This window comes from Pygoscelis adeliae, unplaced genomic scaffold, assembly GCF_000699105.1.
Source record: "Pygoscelis adeliae isolate BGI_AS28 unplaced genomic scaffold, ASM69910v1 Scaffold38, whole genome shotgun sequence".
Lineage (NCBI taxonomy): Eukaryota > Metazoa > Chordata > Aves > Sphenisciformes > Spheniscidae > Pygoscelis > Pygoscelis adeliae.
The window spans coordinates 14,420,685-14,442,712 of NW_008825614.1; the positions used below are offsets into that span (position 1 = coordinate 14,420,685).

General features: G+C 47.6%; 1 protein-coding gene across 1 annotated transcript in view; it reads left to right on the top strand.

The window, feature by feature from the left end:
- Positions 1-15,152: 15,152 nt before the first annotated feature.
- DENND2A (DENN/MADD domain containing 2A) overlaps positions 15,153-22,028 on the top strand; it is a 36,835-nt gene continuing 29,959 nt past the window's right edge. Inside the window, exons 1-3 of the mRNA XM_009332933.1 lie at positions 15,153-15,230; positions 16,973-18,184; positions 19,234-19,361. Of these exons, the coding sequence (XP_009331208.1) occupies positions 15,160-15,230; positions 16,973-18,184; positions 19,234-19,361 (1,411 nt within the window). The 5' untranslated portion in view covers positions 15,153-15,159. The remainder of the gene's footprint in view (positions 15,231-16,972; positions 18,185-19,233; positions 19,362-22,028) is intronic.

A 22,028-nucleotide genomic window follows, 5' to 3' on the forward strand; every position in this document is an offset into this window, starting at 1 on the left:
ACATTTATGGACAGCCTCTTTCCTGAGCCAGACCTTTAGAGCTGAGTGTGTAATGCTGCTATTTTTGGGGCGGGGAGATGGGAACTTCACAGAGGAATCTGCATATCATCAGAGTGTTGTACCAGGTAGGTCACCTGACTCCTAGTGCTGGTCATCTACTGTGGGAGACCTCATCTCTCACCCTGCGGGAAACCTTTGTATTCTTTTAACATGTCATGAGAACCTGTAAGACTTGTCCCCTCCCAAGAGGTTTTATGGACTTGTTTCCTATGCTCTCTGCTTGGGTTTCTGTAGGTAGACCTGTGTTGGGGAGGAGCAAAAACGAGGTGAATGTGGAGGGTTTGGTGGGTGAAATGCAAGCCACATCATAATCACTGAAGTCAAATCAGTACCTTCAGTAGAGCTAGGATTTCACCTCGCATTGGACTGGAAATAAGATGTTTATGAGCACTTAAGATGAAAGGGGATGATGCTTATTCAATAGTTCGGGGGGCTGGGGCTTCCGCAAAGGGTTTGACTCCAGAAGACTCCTACTTTGATAGTTTGTTCTGGGTCCTGTAAAATGCGCCCTTGTGAAATGCATTCAGTGCTGGCTGCTTTGTAGTAATGAGCTTTTCCTGTGCACAATAAACAGTATCGGGGCCCAGTCCAGGACAACATTCAAACATCTTGGGTGGAGTATGCCCTTGTGGTTACCCTGGAATACAAAACTTGGATGCACGTTCTCCGGGTTGGAAGCTTCTATAAGAATAGCTCTACTTTGGTTGTGAGATAAGGGCTCGATGGAGGAAATTGTGCATGGGTGCTCTGCTTCTGCTCCGTTATCAAACAGTTTGATGTATATGAAAGAAAGTAAACAATGGAAATTAAAGTCCTCTAGAGTATGTATTGCCTTTAGCACATCCTTTGGACGAAAGTAGAGAACAACATATGCCTGTTGGATAAATCTCCAGTTTCTAGGTTTTCTGCCATGAGAAACCCAAAGAAATGCTTCAGCAAAAAAACCCCCAAAGATCTCCCAAGTAAATGCTTCCAGTATTTCTCAGTTGTTTGTTTGTTTAATTTAATCATTAAATAACTTCAATCTTTTTTTTTTTTAAATTGCACCCTTATCATTATTTGCCAAGGCAGTCTTACTGGTGGATTCATGGCCTCCCTAATAGCTTTCACTGAACTGTTGAAGTTTGTTAGGCACTACAGAATTACAGGGGACAAAAGACCGTGGAAATGTGTTAGGAATAGCATAGTTGCATATCTTGTTTTAGCAGCCATTTTTTACTGCTTGCTTGCTGGTCAGATGGGGAGTTTTAAGAGGTGAAAGGCAAAAAATATCTCTTGGGGAGGAAAAGGCACCTAGTAATAGTGTTTTGAAAGGGAATTTTTTTTGCAGTTTTTTGTTTGGTTTGTTTTCCACAGAGAAAATGAGAGTGAATTCTCTCTTTTACAGTAATTAATGACAGGTTATCATAGGATAATCCAGGTTGGAAGGGGTTGCAGGAGGTCTCCAGCTTCTTGCTCAAAGAGTTTCAGGTCTGAGCTCAGACCAGGTTGCTCAGGGCTTTGTCCAGTTGGGTCTTTAAAACCTCCAGCGATGGAGACTGCAGGGCTGTTCCAGAGCTGTGTTATCCTCGTGGTGAAAAAAAATTTTCCTTATATCAAGTCTCTACTTTGTTTCCGCTTGTTTCCATTGTCTCTCATCCACCCAAGTGAGAAGCAGCCAAGGAATTGGCTTGAGGTCACACACTGTGCTACACTGATGATTTTGGTTTAACGAGAAGTAAAATGTTCAGAAAGTCACGACAGAATGTGGAAACCTGAGTCTCGTTTCTGAAAGGGATTGAGATGCGTGGGTGGCAGTCCAGATCTGACTTGGACATGCTTAGGTGCAGAGCATCACTGGGTCAGTCTGTCTGTCTTTTGAGCTGCCAGGACATGAAGAAGCTCTTTAGCCCATTTCTGGATCAATCAGTTCTTCTGGAAGTACCTTTTTCAGGACTGTGACCTGTTATCTCAGACATCTCCCACGTTAGCAAGTTCTGCTGGCTCTGTGGAGCTGGATCTGGTACCTGGCAAGTGCCAGAGTTTGCAAGGTATGTAGGTGTGTGAAGATGCAGGTAGATGTTTTCTCAATTTTCCCAGCAATACCCTGACAATGTCTCCTGTTGCAACCAGTGAAAAAGGAATAAGTGCTTACAATTCTTTGAAAATGTTAGCCACTTTTACAATGTTTGTTTAAAAAAAAATCTGATCCTCAATCGGTTTTGAAAATGAGTCTTAAACTTCAAAGTCGTGAAAATTTTACCTTTCTTGATTTTTTTCGGGGCTTTTCTGCTGCCAAAGTGGCAGAAGAACGTGCTACCAAGCCATCACAGTGTTGTGCCAGCATTTTTGCCTGATGGTACCAGAAGATGAGACCTTTTTTCCCTCCTGTAACATAGTTTTCTTTTATAGTGGCATCAAAGCCTGTGGGGGAGAACACGTGGATGGTTATAAGCAGTAGACTTGCTCCTTACACTCCACCCTTGTCCGGTGGGTTGGGGAGCCAAAGAGCAAAGGGCCCTTCCCCAGGCTGTTTTGCACTTGGGTTGCTAAATGCCTGGTTACTGAGAGGGATGCGGGCAGCTGAGCAATGCGGCGATGCGAGGTGAATTTCTGTTTGTGTTGCTTTCTTGTCCGGGGGTGCCAGTGTCAGCGCAGGGGGAAACCTTTGTGTTTCCCTGGGCCGTTGCCCTCCCGACACGCTCCTCTGCGGTTCCTGTGCTCAGGATCGCCTCCCAGTGCCTGGGAGAGAGCGAGTATCAAACCACACGTGAGAGTGAAAGGGCGGAGGAGGAAGAGCAGTTTTCCCTAGGATTTGGGGTTTTTGGTCAGGAGGTTTTTTTCCCACTTTTATTGGCCGTGAGTGCAATGACCGCTTAACCACATGGACCCGGCTCGCTCCCTCCCCCACGCTTCCTCTCCCTGGCAGAGCACAGGCTCTCAGATTTCCTCCCAGCGCGGGCGGATGGCGGCTCTCAGCTACATTCCTCTTAGTACAAAAGAAAAGGAAAAAGTGCTCTCCACGAGGGCAGATGGCCGACTGTTTCCTGGCAGCTCCGCTCCAGTGTCCTTTTTCCTATTGTCCTGACAAACACACACGCACACGCACGCACACACCCACAGAGAGCAGCTTTCCTCCTGGAAAAATAAATAAATGCAAGCCCGCTTTGCAGAAGTTTTTCTTCTTTGGAGCTGTGCAGGTTTCCTCCTCGTGATGGGTAAATCCTTGGCGGCTCACGTGCTGCCTGGCCCTGCTCTCTGCTGAGGAAGGTTGAACAAGGGGGTAGTGTGCTGCGCTGTGGTTGAAAGATCTCGATAAGAAATAAGATATGCGATAAGCAGATTCTGCATTTGTGATGGCCGAGGTATGTGGGAGAGTGAGGGTGGGAGGAAAGAGGAGGTTGAGCAAGGCAGGGGGAAGCAGGGTCTCCGAAACCAAAAAGCAATCTACAGGTGACTTTTTGCTTGAGCTCAGAAGATGGTGCTTAATAGAGACAGGCTGTAGAGGCAGGTCATGGACTCGGAGCTGGTACAGGAAGGTCTCCTGGAGCATGCAGCGACCAGCGCTCTGCAGATGGTGCCCCAAGGTTGAGGTGATGGACACTAAAGGAAGCTGTGTGCTAAATCTTCATCGGGAGGGGCAAGAGTCAGCATCCTGCTGGGTGAAGGCCACCGAAGGAAAGATTTGCTGAGGCTCCGTTTCTCTTCCCTGATGATAACTTATTTTGGAAGAAGTTGAGGTTCTTCGTTTTAATGCTCTCATTTCCTTTCTGAATGTGAGACAATTTGTCTTCCTGCCAGGAAACTCTTTGCAGAGTTGCTCCTCGAAGGGACCTCTTTGGGTCCCGTTTATGCTAGAATAGCAGAGGTTATCTCACCACATTGAAAATTAATTCCAGTGTGGTTCATGAGCTGAACACTATATTTTAGTGGCAGGTTGTTTCCTATGCTGTCAAATGTTTGGGTTTCTTATAAGCATAATAATAACCTTGAGTTCTTTCCAATTCTTTTCACACTAGAAGTGTTCTACTGTTGTAGTAGGACTGGCACATTTGTAACACAGCATTCCTATCAAAGGAGGGAAAGTACCTGCACCAATTGGCTGCGCTGATAGAAACGCGTATTTGCCAATGTAGCTTCGTCTTTGTTGGGGACTGAAGCCAGTTCCACTGCATCTGTTAGGAATCCTGCCCCTCCGTGTGGCTGATAGACTGTTCTGCTGGCAAATGTCTGCTCGTGTAAATCTGGTCCATATTTCTTTTGTTTTATTCCATATTGACTGCAGTCGTCTTGTATGTGGGTGATTTCAAAGCCAAAGAAAACAGGTATGAAATGCTGGCTCCACTGATGTCATCAGCAAGCTCGTGTTCGCTTCAGTAACACGGGATCCACCACTAATGTCTTCTTCAGCCTTGTCTTAAAGTAACTGAATTTTCATTTATTAGGCTGCAAAGCATAAGTAAATATTATCCCATTTTGAAAGGGGCTGAGCAACCCCACTGTGTGCACACATGCGCTAATGCAAGATCTAAAACACAAGAAGATGACCTAGTATTGCCAAGAACCGTCACAGAAGAGCTGTCCTCTACTCCTGCCTTCATTTCCCAGGGTCTTGGTTTCTCCACCTGGAATTATATTTTTTTTTTAATCTTTTGTTCATGACTTCCTTGTAGAAAGCTTAGTTTGAAACATGTCATTCCACTAAATGTTGTAATTAGACTTCATTTTAGCAGCCAGATTGGGACATACTGAATCTTTCTCTTCCTTCCCATGTGAATTTTTTCTTAATATTTGTTAACTTATCTGCAGGAATGAAGACTAATCATGTCTCTAAGCAGTAATATAAACCATACTGGCCACCACAAAGAATAACAGTATTTACCTTCTGTACATGCAAGACAATCTGTGTTCACGAGCGGTGAATTAGAAAAAGAGCATTGCTGTTTTGTTTGACATGGTCATGTAACGTCCCACCGCTAACCCTGGAAATGCTGTGTTTTCCAGCTGAGGGTGTGGTTGCCTGAAGGAAACTGGAGGGATGTCGAATACCCTTTGAGTTGTTGAGCTTTTATTCTGCTGTTATGTGTTTAGAGGGAGGAACAAAGGGAAAACAAGACAATGGGAAACGTGGGACAAGCTTAATAATAGTGGGTGCAGCAAGCCCCACCTTTAACAGAAGACAATCCACATTGTGAGACCCTGTTTTCGATTTCTGCCTTCAGGGCAAATTTTTTTGTTTCAGTCTGCAGTCTTCCATGCTGAGCATTTGCCTCTGGCTGAATTACTTTTGAAAGCCTTCAGCCAAAATGTTTCAGCTATTTCAAAGAGTGAAGCTAGGGGAGAAAAATGTGCTGTTTCCCCTGCGTTAGAAAGTGCATCAGGCTTTTCTTTTTTGCTAAGACTAACCTTATGCTTTGAAACAGAAGTGTTATATGCTGTTTGGATCGGGAATTTGTCCTTTGCCACTCCTGTGTCATCTCTGCCTTAACTCTTCCAAGATTCTGTGGGAAGAAAACTTCAGTTGGCACATGGTCAGCAGAGGTTTTTATTTTTAGTAGCTAAAATCTTCAGTAGTTACCTTGTTACCAAATGCTCTATCTTTCCAGCTCCCTGTGCCAGGCAGGCAGGTGACCGTGGTGCTATCCCTGTGGAGCTTCACCTACAACCTTCAGCAAATGGGTGGTGGAGGGAAGTAATGGACAGGAGGTGAGGGTAGTTTCTCAAGGGTCCAGCTGCTTTACTACAGAACAGGGATGGCCTAAGGATGCAATTGAGACCCAGGGTGACCCACCAGTATTGCCCACAGCAGGTCCTGCTGGCTCCCCTCTTCTTGTTGCTGGGGGTTAGCTTCTTTCCAAGCAGAGCCTCCTTGCCAACCCAAGTCCTAACACTGGTCCTATAATAAAGTCCCAACCTGGGAGCCATGTGTGAATGGATAAATGCCATCTGCAGCTCAGAGCCAAAGGCTGGCCTCCTAACCAGAAGTACACAATACATTTCTGGGGTTTAATAGGACCTCCCTGTAAATCTCTGCCCAGAAACAGTGGACTAGACTACCAGGAGTTTTTCTCTCCTGTGCCATCAATTATCCCACTGGCACCGTAGCAGAAAAGAGGCGGAAACAGCTTCATTTCCTAGTATCCAAAAGAGGCAAAGCCTGGACTAGGAAGGAAGGAAAAGATCCTCTGTCCTAGTCGGATGATGATTTGGACATAAAGATGCAGTCACTCTGCTTCTGAAGAAATAATTGCTACACTGTGCATGCGGAGGTATGCAGCAGGGGAGAGGTGTAGGATCTACTCAGGATATTGACAGTGGAAATGCATGTATGGAGTCCAGTGTCTTCAACGTGTAGGTGCAGACCGTCTGTGTAGGGCAGGCGTTGTCTCAGATAAGCACTGTGGACATGCAGGAGCTGTATCCAGCAGTTCGGGACGTTTGGTAGCCAGGATCCAGGTAGCTGTAGTGGATCTAAAACCTGGGGAAATGTGCAAGGTCCTCAAGTTCTGCCCTGCAAGGGTGGGCAGAAAGGAGGTGCTCAAGCCAGTCTGATGTCAGGTGGCTTTGTTTCAGCGAGACTAGGCCTGGGGGCAGGTAAAAAAAAACCAACCTGGAAGCTGCAGGGAAGCAGCTTTTAAGGTAGCAGACTGAGTGGTAGAGGCTTCCTGAGGCTGGAAGTGTGGAGGGGAGGCTGTTTCTGCTGGAGCAGGGAGGTAGGACAGGGGTAGGTGAGGAAAACTGGGGCAGGGCTGAGGGCCGGGTAGATCTGCGAGAGCCCTTAGTTTGGGTGGGGAGGGGAAAGTAAGGGGAGGAAGAGTCTGCAGCTAAGAGCCATCGCAGAAAGTCCTTAGGATGGAAGGAAGGTATTTGGACGAGCTATGGGTAGAGGAGGACTGGCTAAGCAATGATTTGAGGGGACAAGTCTGGAAAGAGAGGGATACGGGGAAGTGGTGATAGGGAGGATAGGCAGAGAGGGCCGGGCTGGGACAGCTGATAGTAAGCGTGAGATTAGCAGTGGGTGAGGGAACTGGGACTTGAATAGGGACCTCAGAGAGTTAAACCTGGGCTGTCTGGGCGAAGAGGAGATCTGGGAAGCAGGGACTGGTATTGAGTAGGTGTCCTGGTTTTGGCTGGGACAGAGTTAATTTTCTTCCCAGTAGCTGGTACAGTGCTGTGTTTTGGATTTAGGATGAGAATAACGTTGATAACACACTGATGTTTTAGTTGTTGCTAAGCAGTGCTTATGCTAGTCAAGGACTTTTCAGCTTCTCATGCCCTGCCAGCAAGAAGCTGGGAGGGGACACAGCCAGGACAGCTGGCCCAAACTGGCCAAAGGGACATTCCATACCATATGACGTCATGCTCAGTATATAAAGTGGGGGGAGTTGGCCAGGGGGCAGTGACCACTGCTCAGGAACTGGCTGGGCATTGGTCAGTGGGTGGTGAGCAATTGCATTGTGCATCACTTACTTTGTATATTCTTTTATCATTATTATTATTATTTTCCCTTCCTTTTCTGTCCTATTAAACTGTCTTTATCTCAACCCATGAATTTTACTTTTTTTCCTGATTCTCTCCCCCATCCCACTGGGGGTGTGTGTGAGCGAATGGCTGTGTGGTGTTTAGCTGCCTGCTGGGTTAAACCACAACAGTAGGTGAGGAAGACTGTGTGTAACCAGGTTCTAGTGTCAGGAGGAGAGAGCACAAACTTAAAAATAATGGCATGCCCCCCATAACCTGCTTCCTTCCAAAGCCTGGAATGGAGCCCATGATTCCTGAAGGTCCCTGTGCCCCTGGCAAGTGTGTGCAAAACCCCTGGCAGAGTGTCTGTCCCATCCTCTTCCGGGAGCTGCTGCTGTTACCAGCTATTCCACTAACTCAGGTGCCAGAGGTGCCTGTGGTGCAGCCAAAGCATCCAGCCATCCTGGTAACTCCGTGCTGTCCCACACCATGGGACTCCAGTGGTTTTTTTTTCCAGTTTGCCTTTAAACCAAACCAACCAACCCAAAGCTGAAACTTAATTTGTGTTCTCCAAATGCAGTTTCTGTATGCGTGAAGTGGAGCACTCGGGAACTCAGAAGCGCCATGTTTACGGTTGTCCATGCCGTTTCAGTTGCGTCTTCCATGCTTGTGCACTGCAGCGGTCAGGCTTGGCTGGGCCGTCACAGGCGTCTGTTCAGTGCATCTGTGGTCTCGTTCAGTGCAAAAGAAGGGGCCCACTTGGGGGGCAAGTCGGGGTAATGTAGCAAGTGAAATGGGTGCCTGCAGGGGTTCCTTGCTTAATTTGGCAGGTAATGAAGGAGAAATGGCTAGGAACCTCCTCAGCTGCCCTTCCCGGAACTTGCTGCCATGTCAGACAAACTCTGAAAGCGGAGTTTTTGCCAGCTGTAGCCAGCTGTGCATTCCCTGGCCTTGGGTCCAGCTGTGGGGCTGGCCCCACGGCTGCTTGTGAAGGCGGTGGGGTTTGCAGTTGGAACAGTTTGAAAAATCAAGTCTTGCTTGTCCCTGTACTAAGAGCAAATTGAGTTTTGCCTGTAGTCTGTGCAACCCAGTTTGCTATTTACATGGTTGTATGGTGAGCAACAAATGTCCTTGAAGGGAAGCGGTGAGGAGAAAGCAAAATACGCAGTGAATCTGTCCCAGCGATATGATTTCATCCCTTCCCTTCCATGTGCTTCAGTGCTCATCAGGTTTTCCATGACAGGTGACTGATGTCACTATCCGAGCAGAAAACTTTTTGCTTTTCCCTCCTTTTATTTCTTCACTGGTTTAGCGAGTTGAACTAGCTAGCTTGCTAGCCCTTGCTAGCTCAGAAAGGGCTTTACAAGCATTGGAGCTGATGCAAAGGAAGCAGGAGCAAGAAGGGAGGAAAAAGTAGGCACACCCTTAGTCAACGGCAACTGTGAGATCTGATCAGGCATATCCTTTACCAAGGACAGGGATGAGACCATGTTGCTGGCAGCAAAGGGAGGAGCAGGGGCCCAGGGAGAGGGAGAAGCAGGGCAGTCCCTTTAACCGTAGTAATCCTTTAAATCAGGTTAGTGACATACAAGTGGGCAGAGTTTGTTCTGTGGGCTTTAGAGAGGGAGAAGATCAGTAGAATGAATTATATCATAAAATTAAAGATATAATACATAACACAGCTTTTCTGCACACAGGCTGAACGCCAACACTACGAGTTTCTGCATTCCTTGCATTGCAGTGTTGTTCCTCTGACATGGGGTTCGCGCACAAAGAGAGAGGTTGCAGTACGTCGATTCCACTTGGGGTTTTTGAAAATACAGTTTGTTTTGACACATGGGATTCTCCTGACCCCCTTGTAAGCCCTGTGGTGTAAGATATGATAGATCAAAGGGAAAAGTTAGGACAGAGTGGGGCGAGGGGGGTAGGAGGCTGTGTGGGATCTGGCTCTAAAAGATACTGTAGGAGCATATCGCTTCCCAGTCATTGGTCCTTCATGGATATGTTTACCTAAGTTTATCCTGCTTTTTTTTCTTTAATAAATTACTTGGGCCTGACTATCTACAATTAGGATCCCATTACGAGTGTGATGAACTGAACGACCCTGCTGTCAGCGTCTTCAGTCTCCATGGCCCACAGGAGACTCGCATGGCCAGGACAATCAGTGCTTGCAAAGAGGTGACAACTCACCTTGCCCCAAACTAACTGTGCCCAGCACAGGATGGCAGAGTAGCTGAGGTGGGAAGGCACCTCTGGAAATGGCCAAGTCCAGCCCCCTGCTCAGAGTGGGGTCACGTAGAGCAGCTTGCTCAGGACATTGTCCAGTTGGGTTTTGAGTATCTCCAAGGATAGAGCCTCCACAACCTCTCTGGTGCTCAGTCACCCTCTCAGTAAAACAGTTTTTCTCATGCGTAAGCGGAATCATCCTTTCACAGAATGCCACTGAGAAGCCCTGCTGTTGCGGAGGTGGCCCGTCCTCCCAGACCTTGGGGTATGCTCATCTGCAGGGCTGACTGGGAGAGGAAAGAAGTGGGCTTCACGGAAGTCCTGAGGAGAAACTGTTGCTGCTGTCAGCTGGGGAAGGCTCATGGCACATGTCATGGAGCTTTGGGTTAAATACACTGAGCTCAAGTTTCAGAAAACCCTTGCCTTGCCGCTGGGTTGGCGTTGGACACCTCAGATCAGTGACTCTCCCACTGCAAGCATCTTGTTTTGTGAAGGAAGCCTGCTCTTGGGTCCTGTTGCCCTTCTCGGCTCTAGCCGCATCCCCCCTCGGCTGGTGTCCTTCCCGCTCTGCGGGGGCTCAACCCCCGAGGTCACGCTGCTGCTGGGGACCTCGTGAAGTCAGCATGCTCGTACCCAGGCCCAGGGACACTGCCTGGTGCTGGGACTGTGCGCAGGGGCCCACACAGTGGCCTCTGTGTGTGTGTTCGTGCACAAGCACACGTCCTCATGCCTGCTTCTTCCCCCAAAGGGAAACGGGCTCCAAACAGAGCAAGGGCTGGGGGAGGGAGCCTTGAAGACTTTAACTGTTGGCTTCCCCTTACTCATGATTTTCCTGTTAGTGTTTTGTCTTCTTGGCATCCTTCCTGTTCTTTATATATGTATGTTATATATTGTTGTCTCATTGTTGCTGTCTGTATGTTGCGTCCTTTGTTCTGTAGAGCACAGGAGCAGAGAGGTGTTACTTGCAGGCTTTGTCTGGCTGCTCGGGGTTACTCGTGAAAGTAACTGGAGAGACCATTTCTGTGAGCATCAAGGAGAAGAAAGCGTGCGTGGGCTTTAAACACAGCGTGTCATTTTGCTTCTTGGAGGAGAGTTTGACCAGCTGCGGGTCGCTCCTGGTGCTGTGAAGCCTTATTGTTAAGGCAGTGTGGCTAGTATCCAGTTATGGACTTGGATCCGATTTTTGTGCGAGGTGCAGAGTAAACAGAGCAAAGAAATTCTTGAGACATGGCCTCCAGCAAGCGACAATGGCAATTAATACCCATCCCCAAACCACAAGACCCTCTGAGGTATGCTTAGTTTATTCCCTGCAAACGAAATAGCAAAGGGAGGCCTGGGAGGCTTGCTGCCATCACCACCTGACCTTGTCGGAGGCAAGACTCCACGTGTGCGACCCGCGTGCTGGCTGCATCGTCTGGTGGCTGCACCAAGTACAGCGGGCAAAGCTGGTTTCTTCCTCTCCCTGGAGGAGTTTAGCTCCTATTCCTCTGGAAGACTGCTCTGTCCTTTGGGGGTGGGAGCGTGCCTACTGTCAGCGCCTCTTTTATTCACTGGTTGCTTTGGAAACATCGCGTAGTATCTAGTGCCCTGAACCAGATGTGCGTACTCCAAAAGCGTTTTGATCGGAAGTGGGGAAGAGGGCATTGGGGAAGGGGGGGTGGGAGGAAAACTTAAATTAGAAGAAAGCCAAACAGCTATTGCTGGAGACAGATGATTACAGCTCATTTCAAGGCTGTTTCCTGCATGCCAATGATAGATCAGTAAACAAACGCCTCTTTGCGAACACAAAGCAGGCAGGAACTCTGTTTGGAAGAGAGAGGTCGGGGTAGGTCTTGCTTCGCTTGGTAGCAGGAAGCCCCTATCACATGGCCCTGGGAATTGTGAGGCCGGGTGCGTGTGGGAGATACACCGAGAGGCTTCTGCTGGGAGACTTCACATCCTTCCCAGGGTCCGACCAACAGGTTTGAGAGCTCCCTCCCCTCCCTCTTTCCTCCCGCCTCCTCCCCTGTCCTTCCTTTCCCAGTTTAATTTTGAAACGATATCAGATGACTGCTTTGTTCCCCCAAACAATGGCAGGGATTACTGAATAAATTGCAGTGCTGAGGCTCTCTAAATGGGGCTCGGCGTCTTCTCTCCCCTTTTATGGCCTTGCTGCTCCAGGATGTAAGTGCCAGGAGCGGTGGCCCACAACTCGGGTTGCCGTGGGGCAGCACCTCCCATTGCTGGTAGAAAGTTCTTTTGTGGTTTTTAGAGAAAGCAGCAATCGGTCAAGAAGTACCAGCTTGATGTATGTATGTCCTTCTCAGGTTGCCTGCTAACTGAACTCAGCTCCGCTTTTTTCTTCTAGGCAGTTTGTAGGGCCCTGGTCACGTTGCACATAAGGCAGGAAGGCAGAGCATTTCAGATAACACTTCTGAGCCTCTGGCAGGTCTCCCTTCTCCATCCCTACATGCACACTCTCTCGTGCTCTCTCTCTACACTTCCCTCCCTCTTCCCCTCCTGTCCACACAGTCTCATCACCTCCCTTGTACAAGATCCGGTGAATGTTGGACCCCTTCCATGAGCCGCTTTGTCTAAAACTCTCAGCAAGCTATAGCAGGTCACAGAGGTGCTCCAAAGAGAGCCCGAGCCAGCACACGATCAGGGTAGTGTATGGTCGATCGTAGCAGAGATGTGGGGAGACGGGAGGAACAGGAGCGCCCCTTGCCCTTTGCAGTGAACTGTCATGTTAGCTCTGGGTGCCTTGTGGAGCCAAACCTTGGTAGAGAAGATCTACCTTTTTGTTTTCCTGCTGGAGGCAATCTTCCCTCACTGCCATCCCAGCTTTCTCTTGTCAGGTGTTGGCAATGCCTGTGGGTCAGGCCTGCAAGTAGTTTCTGGTGACCTTATTAACGGAAGAGATGATCCCATCACTTTTGAAGTTCATTTGGGCGTGGGATTGGCCCCAAGCAAATTATCTGACTGTTGGACTAATTGGGAGGTACCTTGTTGTTTTCTGCTATTTTATTCCAGAGGTGACTCTCTTTTTCGCTCATGTCTTCCAGTGTGTTTGGATAAATATTTACTCTTTTGGGCAGGACCAGCTAATGTGTTACAGTAATCGCCTAGGTGATGCTGAGGACACCCTGTATACCCTGCTGCTCAAGGGTGAAGGCACAGCAATCTGTGTATCTCCTAGGGATGACTTTACTCCCCTAAGCGGCGTGTGTTGTCAGTGGGTGTGTCGGTAGGTACCTGGTTGTTGTCACATTGCAGCATCTGATGTGTTGCTGCTTTGGAAGTTCCTGGCCTGCTCTTTAAACTGCCTAGTGTGAGTGCATTGCTTTGGTTACTCCTGCCACACGTGGTGGCTGCGGGGCACAGATGTCCCTCTGGCCTTGGCTCCAAGTCATGCTGATCTGCTGATTGCAGCGGTGCTCCTTTCACGGGAGACTCTTTTGCAGCACTCAGCAACTGCTTTGTGCCTCGCTTCTGCTCACCGAGGGCGGTGGGGTCTGTCCCATCCACTACAGATGAAGAAACGAGTGCACCTCTTATTCTGTATTACCTTCTTTTTGGCCTCTCCCACAGGAAGTACGTCAGGTGTGTGACTATGAGCACCAGCACACCTTTCCTCATATCCAGATGTTCGTTTTCAAGGCAGTGTTTGTTAGGGGGCTATTGGAAAAGGCTGAGAGATGGAGTTTCCTGATGGGGGAAATTGTGTGATCTTATCAAGACAGAGGCGCTCATCCCAAGCGAACATTCGATGTGGCAGCGGAGCCACAGGGGTTGTGTGTATGCCAACTCCCGTTGTTGTTACGTTTCTTACTGCTAAAGGCAGTGCTGAGGAGCTCTGGCCACTGACCCTGCTGTGCGAGGCACTAAATAAGTGATGAGTGAAGAGACCGTCCCTGCTCTAAGGATGTTGTAAGCCAAGTGCAGAGCAGCCTCTGTTGCAGCTTTGCAGGAATCCGCTTTGGCTGCCTGGGTGAGTCATTCTTTGGCTGGGGACGCAAGCGATCGTTAGTTTTTCATTATTCTCGATCCATAACAGTTAATGGATGGATGAATAGATTTTGTTCCTTGGGCTGGTAAATTTTCTTGACAGTGTTGCAAGGCTGCTCTGTGTCTAGAAGTGAAGTGGGTGTTTGTTCCAGTTACTAACAAGAAAGAGAAGCCAAGGGGGTTTATTGTCTGGGGAAAGAGAGTCCGCTAAATGGTTAGCAATGAACTGCCCTGAGTGTGTACACATTGAGTTGACCCAGAGTTCACTCCTCGCCTCAGGAACGTTGTCAGTGTGGGATAAAGGGAGGGAGAGAAAACTGGGAACAAACAAGACTGATTTTGGGGTTGGTTTTTTTTCTCCTTTTTTCCTCTCTCTGCCCAAAATACTTGAACAGTGGAAATGAGAGATCCTTTTGTTCTTTACTGTTTCTGGTGTGGTGGGTTTTATTTTTTTAACGACAAGAACCTACTAAATTTCCCAAGGCACTCAGTCTTGTTGCCAAATGCTCGGCACGGTGGGGCAGCATCTGGCAGACCAGCCAAGTGAACAGATTTGAGAGGCTTCACATTTTCCAATTATTGCCTACGAGATGGTGAGCCCCTTGTCACTGCAATGCTGCGAAGCAGGCAGACCACCCTGAGAAGTGAGGAGAGATGGTGCTGCAGAGTAACAGAGTAATGCTTTTATTTTTTATTTAATGAGTAAGAGTATTGTGGGGCAATAAGAAGAGGACAGAGTCTGTTGCATTAACTGGGTAGCAGCAGTACTCAAAAGAAAGAGAGGGACAGTCACTCCATAAATGCTAGAAACCATGAGGCGAACAGAATGACTCATTTTTGGGACTGATTTATCTTACCCCCATGAGAAGTTGTCCTCTGAAAGCAGATCAGTAGCAGCCTAACATGGCCCACCAGAGAGAAGGAAACCAGTGTCCACAGTGCAGTGTCTCTTCAGCCTAAAACGTTTTCTGTCCCAAGCTGGGGACGTTGTGACAGTGTTGCATTCACAGGGACCACCACTTTGGTCATGTGGCCTTAACAGAGGTTGTTTTAAAATTGTTTTTGTTTTAGTCTTCTGCAAGGAAAAAAAAAATCTAAATCCACTGAGATTTTGGCAACAATAAAAGGCTTCATAAAACACACTCCATATTCAAGTCACGGAACAGCAGTTGATGCTCTGTCAAAGATAATTTTTGCCCTCAAAACCCATCAACTCCTCCCTGTTTCTGGGTTTCTGAGGGGTAATGCTATCACCCCTCTTCCCATTTTGCAGAGGAGGAAACCGAGGCTGTCCTCAGAGAGCTGTCATGTCTTGCTCCTGCTGTTCTCCTGGATTTCAAGGAGAAACATGCATGTGTGTATGTATGTAGAAGGAAGAGAGAAGGATGCTGAGCACTCTTCCTTGTGTCTGTCTGCAGGTGATCTGCTGCCCTGCTGTGTGCTGACATGATGACAGCTAGCAAGGTGGCCGATGTGAGCAGCAAGTCTGAAAGCAGTGTCTGCAAGTCGGTTGAGAGGTGAGAGCTTTCCATGTTTCAGTGCCGGGGTGCTTTGCTTGCATTTATTACCCCCAGCAGAAAGAAAACCAAAGGAAAAAAATGTTCTCTCTGCTCTGTGCTGTCCCCCTCTCCTCACACATTAAAACACACCCCTGTAGGTCTCAGGTGATTTCATTGCCATCTCAGGACTGTGACACTGTGCATTTTAGCATCCAGTCAGACTGATAATGTCCTAGGCTCACAGTGCTAGAAGAGGTCTGCCCAAGGCCAGACCGTTTGTGCTGATGACATCTCTGTCAATGTTTGCCCTGCCTGCACTTGAAATCTTCAACGCGGGAGATGCCGCAGACTCCTCAGACAAACCCTACTGTCCCCACCCATTGCAGGTTTCTCCCAGTGTCCAACCCTGGTTTCTACTGCGCGGTCCAACCACCAGTTGCACTGTGATGCCCTGCTCCTTGGGAAAGGCCACGGTGTTTCACAGTGCCGGCTCTTAACCAAAGCATGATGTTGTCACTGAGACAGCCAGGAGTTAAATATCTGTGAGGCTAGGGAAGAACAGTATCTGGCTCGGGTTCCATTTCTGCTCAGAAACCCATCCCAGACACAATTTGCACTACAACTGAGTCTGCAATGGCTGCCAGCATCGCTTAACTCCGGGACAAAGCTCGAGGCCTGCCAGCACACAGGGTATCCACATGGATGCTCTTACAAGAACGCTAAGTTCTGGAAGAGGCACACTTGATACATTTAAGTTAATAGAGCAATTTCCTGAGTTGAATCTAGTGTTGGGATCATGGTTAAATGGGACTAATGATAGGGATTTTCATTCCAGTAACTACCTTGTGTTGTCCTGGTGCTCCTTCCCAAGCCCAGGCAAACCCCAAAGACATGGCTAAGTGCTTTGGTTCAGAAACATTTTGTGTTGAAATAACTCTGTTCAGCTGGAATTTTACCATATTGATAAAATACCACAATATTGATATTGTGATATCACACACTTGGAAATCCCTAGACTAAATATATTAGGGATTTTTGGTGCAGTTTGGACTCAAGCAGTGAAGGTGTTTAATCCTTTTGCTCTGAGAATGTTGAATCTGGTGTCTGGGTGCTACATCACGTGCTCTAGGCCGAGGGAGCGTGCCTGGGTACATGGGAGCCCAAGCCCATGTGTGGCCTGGGATGGTAGGGCCACAGAAATGTAATAATAAAAGTGCAGTCTTTATGCATTAATATACATTTGGGGAACATTTGGATGGACCAAGAGAGATCCTCTGAGCAGGCACTAGAGGAATGCCAGCTGTATCATACGTTTTCTCCTCTGTTTAACAGCAGCAATTTTGCTATTGTTTGCAAATGGTCCATTTTGCATTTATTTGCAGTGGACCTGCTTAATGCCCTGACGATGTCCAAAACTCCACTGCACTTCTGAACACACACACACAAATGCTGGTGAACCTCTCATTGGTATCAGCATGTCTGATGTACAAAAATTACCTCTCTCACCTGCCACCTACTTCTCCCACAGAGAAAGACTTCATTTCAAACTCTGTCGTAGTCGTAACAAGAGGAGAGCATTGTGTTCTGGCTAGAACGACGCTTCCCTGAGCGTCCTCCCCTGTAAGCCCATCTCTCAAGTGCTTGGTTTGAACATCCTCTGCTGTTATCAGCTTTACAAGTAGAGCCTGTGGAGCTGATGGACTAAACCAAGGGTGAGCAATGGCAGTGATGTTTCTTCTCTTTTTGTCTTTGGTGTGTAGGATCAAGCTTGCAGATAAAAACAATACAGCAGCTGTGAAGGAATTAGAAAGACCTTTGTGTGGATTTTTGAGTGAGAGATGTTCTGAAGGTGCCTCTGTCACCCTGGGCTTAACACCTGGAGCTGAACCAGTTTCTTCTGTGGTGAAGAACCCACTGGGAGCCTTGGAGAACTTGATGCTGGATCCAAGGCTAGACTGCTTTCAGCAGAACATGCTTAGTCCCAAAATGATCATCAGTGACCCATCTGTGGATCTGAACGTTAAAGAAAACAGTAAAATCATCAGGAGACAGATAGGAGGCACTGAGAATATACGGTCACCTGGAAAAATTGGCTTGAGGAATAAGTCCTTCAGCATCAAGGACAAAATTTCAGAATGGGAAGGGAAAAAAGAAACACAGTCTGCTCCTCGCAGAGAGGAGGAGCAGGGAATTAAAGAGGAGCACAAGATGCCCTGTGTAACTGAGAAGACAAGTGGGGAAGCACTGGTGACTCGGAAGGTGGAGACCAAGAGACTTATGAACTGGGAACTGGAGTGCAAAGGGGCAGGCAAAGAGAATGAGCGGAAAGCAGGAACTCTGAAAGGCACAGGACAGGCAGCAGAGCGAAAGGGGGAAGCGCAGAAGGATGAGGAAGTAGAGTCCAGCCCTGGAAAATGCAAGGAGGTGAAAGGTGGGAAGTGGGAGGTCCAGAAGGAGAACCTTTCAGTGCTTAGTCAGGTCAAGAAGCTAGAGCAGGCTTTGAAAGACGGCTCAGCAGAGCTGCAGCCGCAGTTGCCTGGTACTTACTATTCCCCACAGTGCTTGCAAGAGAAGGCAACACAAGGACACACTGCTCCCGAGGGCCATGAGAGCATATGTGGGGCTGAGCTCAACAAAAGGCTTCTTGGCTTAGACTCTGAAATCAGTGAGCCAATTTTTGGGACTCTAGAAGAGGTGAGAACTTCTCATGTGAAATCCAAGGACTGCACAATGGAGAATGTGTACACAGAGCCAGGGGTGCCAGAGAAGAAACCCTTCATCAACCCACTGCCAAAGCCCAGGCGGACTTTCAAACATGAGGGGGAAGAGGACTGGGTGCCAGCAGCTAGGAATAAAAGAAACTTACCCCCTCTGCCATCCATTCCTCCCCCTCCTCTACCTTCCTCTCCTCCCCCGTCAGCTGTCAGCAGGAGGCTCTGGAGCGGGAAGCACAAGAACAATGCTGACCACAGGTATTCGCGCTGTGTTTCACAAAGGTGTTGGTCTTGATGGTGGAGTCCCACCTTCCCATATCTCTCTGGGAGAGACGGATCTTCCCTGGTCACTCATAATCCCCAGAGAGCCTTGCTGGCCATAACCAGCAGTCAGTCATCTCTTTGAGAATGTATGAGTGGACAGCACAATTTCACAGAATAACTGTGAGGGGATAAGCCATGGCAGATTTGGGCTTTAAGGTCACTGTATTACATGGCTTAACCTTCAAGCCCAAGATTGAGGGGTTTGGGGTTTTGGTTTGGTTTTTTAGCAGAAAATCTACTTAATTACAAAATGACTACAGCTGGTCTGGAACAGGGTCTGGAATGATAATCTCTAGACTCTACCACAGCCTTTTCACTGGTCATAGTATGCCTATTCCTCTAACTGAATCTGATATATATATATATTCTTCTGGAGTGCTTTCTTGCCTTTTCTCCCCTCCCACATGATTGTCACACATTTTTGGGGTGGGAAGCTTAAAATGCACAGCTGTTTCTAATGCCCTCTGCATAAGCCGTCACCTAAAAATTCCTGGCTTGGGTGCAGGAAGGGAATTGAAACTTTACAGGTTTGTTAGTGGAGGACACTTGTTTTTATCCTTTCTACCATGCTGCATGTGAGTATTGCTTTCCTGTATTGCTCAGAGAGAGCTCGTTTTGGGGCCCACTATTCCTGCCGAGGGTGGGATCTGTGCTGTAAATGTGACCTCTTATGGCCTGAGGTTCTGCGCGGTGTTGCAGGATGCACTTAACACTTGCATCTTCACAACGTGCTATTGCCATGATAACCCAGATTATCTACAGCATCCCCAAAATGCCTTTATTTGTGTGGCTGATAAAAATAACCGATCTCAGTTTTATATGCTTTATATGGGATGAGGCTGTGAAATGTTCTCTTCTCAGTAATTCATTTTGCCAACTGTGTGGCATGTTGGAGAAGTGAATTAGCCGTGATTTGGTTATAAATGCTGGTTAACTGGATCACTCTCCTCTTTGCTCCTTCTCCCCTCCCATCAATGGTGCAGGAAGTCGTATGAGTTTGAAGACTTGCTGCAGTCATCGTCTGAGAACAGCCGGGTGGATTGGTACGCGCAGACCAAGCTGGCCCTCACACGCACTTTATCTGAGGAGAACGTCTATGAAGACATCCTGGGTAGGAGCTTTGGACAGGACATGCTGGGTAGGAGCTTTGGACAGGGGAGGGATTTGACTGCTAATGCTGAGTAACTGAGAAGACTCGTGGTCGACAGGCACTCACTGGAGGTGCTGAATAAAGTATGTTTATTATCCAAATGCAAACCAAGACACATTTTACACAGATTATTGGCAAGTAATAAGAAAAGTGGAAGGAATATTTCAAAACTGATCAGCTTCAAAGATGAACCTGAGGCATGTGGGAACCAGCTTTTATTTTTTGCTGGCATCTCTCCTCTGTCTTCCTTTTGTCCTATGGATTAATTCTCACACTCTGGTCTGTCCATTGTGGTAAGCTCATCTCCACTGAGATAATGCAAACAGTCTGAAAACATAGCCTCGAAGTCAATTCCACGGTTCAGAAATAGGATTGTGTATGGCTCCGGGTACCATTGAAATTAAGAAACTAGGTCCCACAATCTTTGAAATTGAGTTTTATTTCATTCTCTAACTTCCATGGCAGACCAATGCCATTTTAAAGATTATTTCCTGTAACGTTCTCAGTTTATGTAGTGTTTTTTGACATCGTGAGTTAGATGGCCTTTTATGGAACATAGAATAGAAGCATCCCTCTTGAAAAAGCCTGAAGAAGTTTTAGTAGCTGTAGTCTGGTGCTGTGTAAAGCTCTTGGCTGACGTTAGCAGAATAGGAAGAGAATAGCTGCATTGGCTCTCGCCATACAGCTGTAATCCTACAAAGGTGGTCTGTGTTGTTTGGCATGGGAGGAGCTGCGCTTTCTCAGGAGCAGGCAGGGCATTATTATTTTGATATGAATAAAATCTGATCATACTTGATGAGAAAGGTCTCAAAGAAATCATGTTCCTTTAGGACTGATGGCAATCGAGGTGATGCCAGTCCATCCTTTTTCACATTTTTGAAGCTGTCGGCCTTGTTTGTGGAGCTAGGGGCTCTGCGTTTGCCTTTTTCTTCTCTTTACCTGGGGGGCCAAAGGAACAGGGAGTGCCTGAGCAGCTGCTGGGGTGTCTTGTGTTGGGGCGTGGTGGGAGGTCTCGGAAACCACTGAGTAAGGGTCACCTCATCAGCTGGAATAACATGGATAGCATTACAGAGTGGCTGTATAGGCAAACCCATCCATTCAAACACAAGCACACCCCTGTGCCCCAAGCTTGCAGAGAACTCAAATACCAGGCTGAAATTCCTCTCCCCTCCAGCTTTTAGTTGCAAAGATTAAAAGAAAACAAAGTTATGGGTGATTGTCAGCTAATGGGGCATGTTTGGTTTTTTGTTTTCTTGCTGCTTGTTTAGGCTTTGCCTGGAGTCAGTGATCTTTAATTGGTTCCTGCAGTCCTGATGGTGTTACGATGGAAGCTTGGGAAAAGGGGTGGACAGGGGTAACTCAAAAAAACCTAGTTTTGTTTTTCACAAGACCGCAGGCGGGTATAGTCCATGAAACATAAACAGCATGTGAAAACCGCACCAGTGGAGGGGGAACCAAGGCTTCAGCTGCAGGACACTAGTCCTGACCCACAGATAATCATGTGTGTCCATCAGGGCACGCAAGCACACACATACACCCCATACTCGTATGTGCGTCTTAGGAAGGGTTCAGCTGTTGGTGGGAGAACTGTTCCCTTTACCAGCAAGCCGCACAGATTCCCTTCATACACCATCTTTTTACCCATTTGCCATTGCTTACCTGGAATACTGGAAATTGTACTGGGCAGATGGATGACGAGGTTTATTTGTCAAAAAGAGGGAAACGGTGTTCCTTCTTCTAGACTGAGACTAACTGGACATGCTGCCAAGCAGTTTGAGGATGGGGTAGGCAACAGAACCCAAGCTTGTTCTTTTTTCTTCAATCTACCCAGTTATGTGACAGCTGAAGTGTATTTTCAGTACTAAAGTGTGCCATTGGAGTTAGAAAGTGGAGCCACTTTCAGGGACAGGAGCACGTTTGCTGACAAAATGTTCTTGCAGACTTGCTTTGCTGGTGTCACAAAGCTTGCCTCTCTTCCTTGGTGAATTCAGAGCACAACTATAGTGCTGTGTATCACCAAGCCACTGTAGAAGACAGTGTTGGAAAAGACTTCAGTTTCTGTCCTTGTCTGAAGACCAGCAGCACTCCTGCCCTGGCAGGGCAGGCAGGTGGGAGCGCGCCAGTTAAACAGATCCTACAGCCGTTACCAGTTCCTGCTCCAGAGTCTTGCAGCATCACTGACCTCCAGTCTTTGCTCTCAGCCAAGCATTACATGACAATAAGAGAAAGGCAGATGCTTCGAGTCCCAGCTGTCCACTGGGATGGCATGAAATGATGACAATGAAGAGAGAAATCTCGTAACAAATTGCCTGCCCATGCAGATGCTTGGGCTAAGCCTTTGTCACTGATTTCTTAGATGGTCAGATGGAAATGTCACAACCTGCTTTTTCAGAGTTGTGTGTTGTTTTTGAACACACTTATGTTTGCATTTCCCAGCACTGCTGAAGAGTGGGATGTAAGAAATTCATTGTATGTAGTTTTGGGTGTTTAAAACTCGGATTAGTTGTGTGCCTCCAGAATCGGTGGAAAGAAAGGGGCACCTCTGTGCGGTCATTCAAGCCTTGTGTTTTAGAGGGGATCCTAGGTAAGAATGAGCTGAATGTTACTTCAGAGGTGTCCCTCCCTGCC